The sequence below is a fragment of the Hyperoodon ampullatus genome, assembly GCF_949752795.1.
Source record: "Hyperoodon ampullatus genome assembly, chromosome: 16".
Lineage (NCBI taxonomy): Eukaryota > Metazoa > Chordata > Mammalia > Artiodactyla > Ziphiidae > Hyperoodon > Hyperoodon ampullatus.
The window spans coordinates 64,915,589-64,926,445 of record NC_136929.1 but is presented as its reverse complement, the minus strand read 5'-3'; the positions used below and the strand labels follow the sequence as shown (position 1 = coordinate 64,926,445).

At 37.2% G+C, this 10,857-nt stretch overlaps 1 protein-coding gene across 4 annotated transcripts; it reads left to right on the top strand.

Moving 5' to 3' along the window:
• The first annotated feature begins 352 nt into the window (after positions 1-352).
• Positions 353-10,525, top strand: UFM1 (ubiquitin fold modifier 1). Of its 4 annotated transcripts, XR_013811319.1 has the most exons (8): positions 353-451; positions 527-583; positions 3,918-3,975; positions 7,333-7,372; positions 8,915-8,947; positions 9,129-9,182; positions 9,715-9,751; positions 10,121-10,525. XR_013811319.1 is itself a non-coding variant. In XM_079721799.1 (7 exons), coding segments are annotated over exons 1-6 (228 nt in total). In that variant the 5' UTR covers positions 353-449; the 3' UTR covers positions 9,167-9,182; positions 10,358-10,525. The 4 variants fall into 4 exon arrangements, 3 of the variants coding, with proteins under 3 accessions (XP_079577925.1, XP_079577924.1, XP_079577923.1); XM_079721799.1 differs by lacking the exon at positions 9,715-9,751 and having other exon boundaries at positions 10,358-10,525; XM_079721798.1 differs by lacking the exon at positions 9,715-9,751 and having other exon boundaries at positions 10,121-10,168.
• The last annotated feature ends 332 nt before the right edge of the window (positions 10,526-10,857 follow it).

Here is a 10,857-nt window from a genome sequence, read left to right as displayed (position 1 = left end):
CAACTTCTAGAGCATCGAGCTTCTCCGCGCTCAGGTTGCCTCGGCAACTTGGAAGAGCGCCCGCCTCCGGCCCCGCCCACCGCCCGGCTGTTCACCCGCCTCCCAGGCCCCTTACTTCCGACCCGGGACCTGGAGTCCTGCTGTCTCTGCCTGTGCCTGTCTGCCTGACTGAAAATACAGAAGAAACTAACTGCAATTAGAAGAATATGCATTCCAAACGATCTGCTTCAGAGATATACATGCAAAAGCAGTAGCTATCTGTAACTTGTAGGCTCCGCCCAGCGTGAGGATCTGGGCCCGATTTTTCAGGCAGTGCCTTGGACAACAGCAACCTTGGAGGACCCCAGCGTGCCGAAGGAGACGTGGGCCTGAGTGGGGCTAGACGCCGCAGAGGAAGTGGGGCTGCTGGACAGAGTTGGCGTGCCGTTTGTGTCCAGACCGGCTGCGCCATGTAAGTGTTTGCTTTCCACCCGCCCCCGTCCCCGGTCCGGCTGCCCGACCTTAACTCTCCCGCTTTCTTCCACAGGTCGAAGGTTTCCTTTAAGATCACACTGACGTCGGACCCGCGGCTGCCGTACAAAGTGTGAGTAGCTCGGTCGCGGGGCGGGGGGGGGGGGTCGCTATGGGCTGGGCGATATGAGCCTTCCCCGCAGCTTCCACACCAGCGGTCCGCGTTCCTTTCCTCCCCGGAGCTTCCCACGTCCCACTCGAACTGAGATATCCTATAAGTGTCAGCTTGCCCAGGCGCGGGGCTGGGCGGGTATGTGTGCTGGGAACGTTGCTGGTGATTTGCGCTCTCTCTTTGGGGGCTGATGGAGCGGGAGGACGTGTGGACGGGGCTCTGGTGATTTGCTGGCGTCCTTAAAACAGTCTCAATCTGCTCGTGATGAGAAAGGCCTTTCACCACTTTGACCAGCTGTTAGAGGAAGTAAGGGAAAGCATCCCAGTCCAGGTTCCGAAGTTACTAGAACAGTCAGGCTCCTGATACTCGTTGAGTGTGACTCACTCGATAGTCGGGCTTCACAAAGTAGAGAGATTACTCCCTCTCTCATCTTTAATTTCACCCTTTACATTGGATTGTTTTCATCAACGTGTAAGTTGGCTCTAGAAAAAAAGAATAAGAAGGAGGGAGGGAGAAAGATGAAGTATTAGAGCAGCATCGGTATCTATGAGCGCCTGGAACGTGGTACCAGTTCACTCAGTATGTGTTGACTGAATGAATTTAGCAGCACACTTCTAGTTCAGTGTGTGTATAGTTGTATGTATGTATAATTTGTGTATGGGTATGTGTATATAAAATAGACATAACACATGTATGGGTGTGTCAGGGTAATTATGTTATGTTTCCTATTCAAAGTAATGGTATCTAGTATTTGAGTACTAGTAAAAGCAGCTCTGAGATTTGTGGGAAAACATGCTTTAACTTTTTAAGGCCACTTTTCACTTGTCAGGCAGGTAAATACATACTTCGATAGAGAAATGTTCCTTGAGTTGCTACTAGTTGAATTCTAAGAAAGATGTTTCTGTCCTGGATTTATTCGGGGGAATGTCCGGGTTTTTATTGTTTGTTTTGTTTTTTTGTTCGTTGATAGATTCCCTGTTGGTATTGCTACTTGGTTATAGAAATGTTGAAATCAAACATTCTCTTTCATATATAGGATGCGTTAAAAAACACCTTTGGGGCCTCCCTGGTGGCGCAGTGGTTGAGAGTCCGCCTGCCGATGCAGGGGATACGGGTTCGTGCCCCGGTCTGGGAGGATCCCATATGCCGCGGAGCGGCTGGGCCCGTGAGCCATGGCTGCTGAGCCTGCGCATCCGGAGCCTGTGCTCCGCAACGGGAGAGGCCACAACAGTGAGAGGCCCGCATACCACAAAAAAAAAAAAAACAAAAAAACAAAAAAACACCTTTGACTCTTTCAGTCTAATTCCAGTGTTTCCAGTTTTACTCCCCACCTCTTCCCCCTCACCCCACCCCCGGCTACTCACCACCACCATCACTTAATCAAAGTTTCAGCCATCCTGTTCCCAAATTGACAAGCAAGTCTTTGGATCCTCCCTGTCTGGCACACGTTCTCTTGTGTGCTTCTAATGTAGTTTCGTGACTACCACTTCCTGACGACATCCTTTAATGATCAAAATTTCACCTCTGAGACAACTTCTGTGATGATCTAGGGAGTTCATTTCACCCTTCCCTAGTGTCCTGTAGAAACTTTGTTTTTATTCTTTATAATAACACTTGTCAGGTTATGCCATAGTTCTGTTTATGTGAAATATTTATTAAAAAAACAAATTTTGCCAGTAATTTACTTTAAAAGTTCATTTTAATATGCAGGATAGTTCCTATTTTTTCAAACCCCAATATAATGTAAGCGTAAGTTTTACAAAATGATGTGACTGGCAAACACAAGAGCTTCAAATCTAGGTAAGGTTTCTGGAGTTGCAGTAACTCCCAGTCCCTCTGCAATTTTCTGCCAATTAGAACATGCACATAAATATGTTTTTATTTTCTGTTTTATTGGATTTTCTTTGGACAGTCTCACCAATTTAATATGCAGATAGAAGCTTATGTTAATGAATATCAACATGGCATTTAATTATATGATACAAGGACATTTCCAGTCTCTAGTCCAAAAGTGAACTGAAACCACAAACTTTTAGTAGTTCTCCTCTAGAGTTTTAGGACAGTGAGTCTCAGGTTCTAAGCTCTAAATAAACTACAGAAATACTTGCAAAGTACCGTTCCCAGCTTTGTAAACTTTTACATTGCCAGTTTATTAGATACTTTTTAATCAAATGGCTATCCTTTAGAATTTTGTTTTTCTCTCTTTTTATTCCATATAAAAAAGGAAAGGGAAAAAATGACATCTATTTTCACTCTTTAGCAGTATTTGGGGGGAGTGGATTAGGGCAGCTGAGAAATCTATTAACACTTTCCTTACTGAAAGTCACTGTAATGTGCTGTGTCAGATATAATGATTTTTATATTCAGCTCTAGATCTGTAGACTAAGTGAGGGGATGGTACATACACCTGAGGGTGTTACATAGTAGTAGTTGGTATTAAGTCGTTAGAGAACAATACAGTGGTGACAAATAGAGAAGTTTCAAAGAGAAATGTTAGCTTTCCCTACTTTGAAAGAGGATTTGATCTTTAATCATTGTAATTTATTTTACATTGGGACTCTTATTTATCTTATTTAACTTATTTCTGTGTCTTTGAGTGCTTTCTTAAGGTATGATGTCAATTATTTTTGAGTGTTTAAGTTGGAAAATTGTTGCGGATTGACCGTTTATTGGTGCTCTTTAATATACTTGCCACTGTACAGGTCAGTTAACAAAATCACACATCACTCTCTGAAATGTTTGTATTGAGTGAGCCCATTTTCAAATGACACAAAGGTGGAAAATCACTTAACATTTTGCCATAGTAAACATACTCATTTTCATCAACTTGGACTACTATTTTAGACTTGATGATTGGAAGTTCACAGAAAGCTTCGTGAAAAGACGATCTGACGATGCTTCCCAGGTAGCCTCTTCTAATGAAAATGATCACATTCTTGCATGGGATGAACTGGAGGCGGCAAAGTGTACTGAAGACTGAGGAGAAATTCAGCTTTTTGAAATCCATCTCTAGAAACAAGAAGCAGCCTACACGCTAGACCTGTTTGTATCAAAGTATGAAGCATGTACAAATCCACACCTATGTAGGTTATTCATTTTCAAGTGGAGCTGAGGACACCATCTCAGCAATAAGGCTCATAATTGCTTTCTTTTTTGGTAGAGTTAATGAGCATAGTGTGCAATCATAATAGCCAACCTCAGACTCAAAAGACAGCTTTGTCAGTAGCCGAAATAAGTAACAAAGGACCTAAAAAAAAAACTCAGCCTTTTAAAAGATTCTTTTTAATTCTTGCAGACTCAGTGTTCCTGAAAGTACACCTTTTACAGCAGTCTTAAAGTTTGCAGCAGAAGAAGTAAGTATAGAAATTGGAACAGCCTGTAGAGAGTGCAGTTTAGTGATGTGTCTCAAAAATCTGCATGCATCTTGACCCACCACTGCCACATGGGTTCATTAGTAGGTTTACGCTGTCAAAAAGTTAAGCCTCACTTATAGATAAAAGTAGAGTGAAAGTTGAGACTCACCGATAAAAGAATGACTTAAACAAATTGACACATCTATTTAATGTAACCATTGAAAATTATAAGGACAATTTTTATTGAAATTGAAAAGATAGTGATGATATGTCAATTTAAAAAAAAAACATTATATCACACTGTAATCTGTATGCCTGTGTTTTTACTAGCTTTGATTCTAGAAGTACAATTTTATTATAATATTTATCTTATTTTTCAAATTTTCTCTATAAAGCATGTGGACTGTCAGTAAAATTTATTGTTTTTAAAAGTGTTTTTAAAGATACGTTTGGGTTTCTGTTTTTAAGAAATAAAATTCTTTCATCAGAATTTTTTATCAGAGGCATCTGTAAAGTAACTCTTTGGACTCGACAATAAGAAGAGAAACTTGGTCTGGTGGAAGTGACCTGAAAATGTGATTTAGGAGACTTAGCATTCCTCTTTTAACTGTGTCATTAATTATCTGTTTGACGTGGGGCCAGCCCACGAATTTCTTCCTTAAATTTCTTAATGTGTAAAATGGGAATAGTTAATGCCTTCCCTTCCTACCCGATTAAGTGATTTTGTGTAAAAATATGATATCATTACTAAGATTTTGTGAAGTTAAAGGTGCAGTGCAGGTACAGAGTAACCCAACTCAGAATATTTCGTTCGAAATCTTACAGGTTTACAGTCACAGAAAAAAATTCAGTAATTAAATAAATAAGAAACCGGCTTAATCCATAGTCCGGCCCTGTACTTAAGGAATTAATGGAAAATCAGCCAGGCCATCAGTGCTTCCGGCTCCTTATAGACTATTGTCAGGGACCACCGCCATCGCTCATCGCTCGTTCAGAGTTAAACTGAAAAGTGGTATCACTTGCTTTATTGTCAGTTTGGATCTATCCTTCATGCAGAAAGAATAACTAAAAAGAGGTGGGGAACAAATCTGAACCCAGCATCATTACTTTTTGCTACACAGATCACTTGGTTGAAATACTCCTGGTTTGTGGCCTAGCAGGTTCCACAGATTCCAATTTAAGAAGTAGATCTCTTCAAGCTATAATTAATATTTATTATTAAAATTTGTAATTATTTTATAGGGTGTCCTTTTACAAGGCAAAGGCATTGTTGTGATCTGGGTCTTCTAGTAAAGCTTGTGAAAATCCTAACAGATGTGCAACAGAAAATGAACAAACTTCACACAACCACATGTATTGATTAAGGTTTTAGTGTACCTTTTAATTATAATGAGTCACGAGTGTTACACACTTAGAAAGGATATAGCTTTAAGGCAGCAGTGAGAAGGCCTTTCACAAGATGACATTGTAGACTCTTTCAGTAAGGATAAGATTTGACTTAAGAAACCAGAAGTCTATGGATATAAATCCCTAGTAAAATTCTCTTAATAAAAAATAAAATCCCCCAGCATATGACTGGGAATTAATTTAACTAAAGAATGAGCTGTCAAAGCCTGAAAGAGCCTCTTAACATCCTAAATTATAAGACATATGGGATATGAGATAGAAATGAATGACAACTGAGGAACATAAAGTGCACTTTGCATCTGGGAAAAAACTTGTCAGTACTGTAGAAAGAAGTGGTAGTTACTGTATGTACATCACTGCTAATGCTTCCCCAGATGTCAGTTTAGCCATCACTGCTACGTGCTGGAAAAGGAAGAAATTATGTCTGCAGTTGCTTTTGATTTTTAATGTCACAAAATATGTTACCCCTAAGAAAACGCATAGCTTATCTTAAAATGGACATAACTAAGCATAACAAACAGAAACTTTGTCATATTCAAGTTTTAGAAATCTGAAATTGCCTATAATTAATTTAGGTGTTGGATAAAATTTTAATAAGTATTACAGCCTCTATAAAAACTTTTGAAGTATTTTTAAATTTATTAAAGTGCATTTTGAAGTTACTTTAAATTAGGTTTATTTAAAAATTTTAAAACTTTAAAAGGACATTTACGCTTAAGAATGTGCCATATGAACAGTAAAATTATTTGCTTTTTAGGTACATAAGCCTGTAACAAGTAATTGTTCTTATGCATAGTTAAGTTCTTATTTTAAAACTTGGCTGTTCAATTCATAAATTAAAATAAGCTTTTAGTTGTTTTTCTCAACTATGATACATGACCACTATAAATACCGAGAACAGCATTTCCCGGAGAGAGTGTTTTCCCCAGACCACCAGAACCACCAAAAAAAAAAAAAAAAAAAAAAACCATTAAAAACTGGGATCAGTGGCCCAAAAGTATGGGAAACACATTATTGACTATTTTTTTGCCTGGAGTTAAATAAACTATATTAGCCTCATATTAAAGGATTTTGAAAAGACTAGTAGTTTAACTTAATATTTTCCAAACTTATTTAATCACAAAACTCAACTGTAATATTTATAAAGTTAGTCCATGACATAGAAGTGCTTAATTAATATTTGTTGGAAGAATGAACTATGAGGACATGAACACACTTTGACAAATACTGGTCTCTGGAGCATTAAGAGGAGAATTCTACCTTTTAGCTCCTAATAAGTTCCATACCACATTTCATTGATTGAGAAAGCTCTTCTTTTTACATCTCAGTGGAGTCTTCCTGTCATGCTTGGCCATGTGGCAGTCACATAATTGTCTACCTGACATCACCTACTTGTACTTAGAGGTATCTCCTGGTGGCATAATTGGACTGTTGCAATCCCACGAGATTTAAGTCAGCACATCATTTAAGGAGAACTTGAGGAAGGAATATGAGCCTTGGTTGGCCTCCCATTAAACACAAGAGAGCATTTGTTTGAACTTACTATTTCCACAAAGAAATTTGAGGGATATTCTAAGCAGTTGCTTTGCTTTTATTTTTGCTTATGTCTGAGCATTATATATGACAAAAGTAAATCATATCTAAGTCTGAAAGAGTAAACATTGGGTCATAGATTCATTGACAGTGTTTTTCTTTTTTTGTAGTGCATAAAAAAGATGCATTTTACAATGTGTGGTGTCCTAGATACAATGAAATGCAGTATTTAGAGAACAGTGTTGTCCTTTAAAGATAAAGCAAGTTATAGTATTCTTTGATGATGTTACTTATCCTAAAAGATAAATCACATTTTAGAATTATAGAGTTGATTATATGTACCCCATCCTTGCTAACCATCTTTCATAGTTAATATTATATGTATATATGTATTTTTTATCTTTTACTCCCTTTTAGTTTAAAGTTCCTGCAGCAACAAGTGCAATTATTACCAATGGTAAGAATTCATTTTAAAACTATGTATTAACTTTGAGTTATAGAAATTGTTTAAAAGAAACCAAATTAGTTAAAATTGACTTAAATATAAAAGACTAAAACATGTATCAAAATAAATGATATACTTAGTTGTAAACACTAAGTCAAGGTTATTGTTCATAATTGTCTCTTCAGTTTTTTTGTGCTTTTGTTATATAGTACAGCACTTTATAATATCTTGTGTCCTTATAACTTCATAACAAATTATTATTTAAAATAACTTGTCATTTTATTTTAAAAGGGGTTTTGGGTTTTTTTTTTAATAAGTTATATTGGTAAATGCCTTTAGAATATAGGAAGCTAAGCAGGAATGTACCTTTGCTATACCTTGTTATTGCTTTCCTGATAAACAATTTCTTATAGACTGCAATAATGAGGATTTTATCCAGTTAGATATATAAATTAAATTCTGAATATCTTAGGATACTACTAATAATTAAGTTTAATAGAAATAGCCCTATGAGAAAATGCTGAAACAAGATGAGGAATAAAGATTGCAGGGAATGCGTATTATCTTTCAAGAATACAAAGTAATATTCACAGGTACTGGTGAGTGGTTCGTGATTAGTTAAGATAGACTAAAAGAAGGTAGCTTTTTTTTTAATGTTTTATTTATTTTATTTATTTATTTTTGGCTACGTTGGATCTTTGCTGCTGCGTGCGGGCTTTCTCTAGTTGCAGTGAGCAGGGGCTACTCTTCATTGTGGTGCGCAGGCTTCTCATTGTGGTGGCTTTTCTTGTTGCGGAGCATGGGCTCTAGGCACACGGGCTTCAGCAGTTGTGGCTCGCAGGCTCAGTAGTTGTGGCGCGAGGGCTTAGTTGCTCCGTGGCATGTGGGATTTTCCCGGACCAGGGCTCGAACCTGTGTCCCCTGCATTGGCAGGCAGATTCTTAACCACTGCACCACCAGGGAAGCCCAAGAAGGTGGCTTTAATGTGCAGTAAGTAGTATGATTTAGTTTAGATATGACGGAATTTCTCATTCTGAAACATTCTGCATGCTGTCACATTGAAGTGTGTCTGTGTTTAGATGAAAACTATCTTACTCTTCTGGAAAGTTCTAAATTCACAAATGAATAGCTATTGGGAAAGTGCTTTGTAAACTTTTGTCAAGTGTCAGTGGAACTTACATCACTACGTGGGCTCTCCAGCCTTAGGATTTGATGCCTCAGAGCAATATTAAATGATTAATGACATACCTAAGGTGTTTTGGCTTTATTTTTCACTGGATGTGGCAAAATAGTATAAAAAACTATCTTCTTTGTAAAACTTACCAGGATCATTGTGTTGACAGATGTTCTTGTCTAATCCAGCAATATGTGTGAATACATAATAGAGATTTCAACAGATAACTCACCTGACAGATTGTCATTCGTGTTCTCAGTATAACTGTTTGGCTTATGCCTGTGTACACAGCAGCACTTTTTTGGCACAGTTCTTCTTGTTACTATTAAAGCCTTTTAGCTTTAGAAATAACTTAGATGATTTTACAACTTATTTTCTAGATGGAATAGGAATAAATCCTGCACAGACGGCTGGTGAGTATCTATCTGAAATCCATGGAGGTGTGGTGAGGCTACATTTATCAATTGATACTGAATGTTTAATTCATTCTAATTAGACTTGATAGGATTTAACCAAGGTAATAGTTGATTTTTAGGGATTGTATAGCAGTCTTTACCTATGTGTGTAAGTACTTTGTTTCTTTCTATGTATCAGTTATGTATGCTTTTGGCTACAAGAAAGAGAAAACCTGACCAAGAAGCTTTAAAGGTATTTAATACATGTAACAAAAAGTCTGAAGATTGTGGTCTTATGGGAATAATGATTTTGAACTACGTCATAAGGTAGTTGTGAGGTAGTACATGTAAAGTGCTTAAAAGTTTGCATGATTTATAGTAAGCATTCAATAAGTGCTGGCTATTATTTTAAAGAAGTACAGTCATTTAAATTTCACGGGGCCTAGTCTACACTCAGAGTTTCAAGCTGTTAACATTATACAGTGCTAAATATTGATGTCCTAACAAGCAGGAAGGGTAAAAGTAAACTTTTAAACAGGCAGTTGTATATTTGTGTTAGATGTACCTTCCCTAAGCATGATTTAATATAATGTAACCTCAGTCTTGAGGCTATTTTTTGAGAATCATAAGGCATTTTGTTGTATAGATGCCTTTAAACTTAGGTTTAAAGGTTTTGCTTTTCCTACTCTAGAAATGCTTGGTAGTTATATTAATTTGAATTACTGCTTACTCTGACATGTTGCCTGTTGGATTACCCTATAAAATTGACTTGTGGGCATCACGAGGTGTGAAGAAAATCTCAGCAGGCAACGCAGACCCAAAGTAGGTCAGGGTTTCTAAACTTCTGTCACTTGGGGTAGATTTAGATTTATTATTTTTCCTGCCCCTCGGTATTTTATTGTATATTAAAGTGAGTATTGATGGTTAAATTACCTTATGTTTTATTTGATGATTGGTTTTGGTAGTAGTTCTTTGGATAGTGTTCTTATTTAAAATTTTCAAGCATTTGTTGGGTTGTGAAGATGTGAGAGGGGTAGACACAAGACTTAAGCCTGGACTGGGGTTCTAATGATCTTTGAGCTTTGTACCTACTTGACACTCCTTTGTTTCTTTTACATAATAATTGTTGAAATGTTAAGATAGTGTGTCATTTTTTAAATACCTAACTTTTTGTTTTGTTTGTTTGTATAGGAAATGTTTTTCTAAAGCATGGTTCAGAACTGCGAATAATTCCTAGAGATCGTGTTGGAAGTTGTTAATATCTGCTGCTTGGAACATAAAATCCCCTTCCAGAATAAATATTGGTATTGTTATTGTTGTAAAATTGGAATCAGGCATTTGAAATCCTATGAAGACACCAGTAGTTGATGAAGTAATGAAAGGTGACTGTCTGTCCCTTCTTGTTATTCACACTCTTCACGTGAACAGGAGCGGCTTCTGCGTTGAGGGTCTCATCACCACAGAAGATCACATTACTACCTCACAGTACACACAGGTAGTTCATTGGGGGTAAATGGATTATCCAACTGTGTCTTATAACTGGAGGATACTTCTGATCATTCTTTCTGAGAACATTTGGAAAATTAAAATTTACTGAATCTTCCTATTTGTCTTTGAGTTAATAATGTAAAAAGATTATCAATCCATACGTGGCAGTTTGCTTGAGAGCATCTGACCTGCAGACACAAAAATAGTTGAATTCTTCATTAATATCGTTTATGATAAAGGATCACATCAATGAATAGCTATCTTTTTATCATTTAACTTGTTTTGAAGCTTCAGACTTCTTGAGTTCTTATAAATTTTAATTTAAAAATCAAAGAGCCAAAAACTGGATTTTCGATCTAGCCCCTTACGTGTAACATTGGTATCCCACGCCAAAGAGTTTAATTGAGACTAAAGTAGAAGCATCAGTTGCTGAATTATGC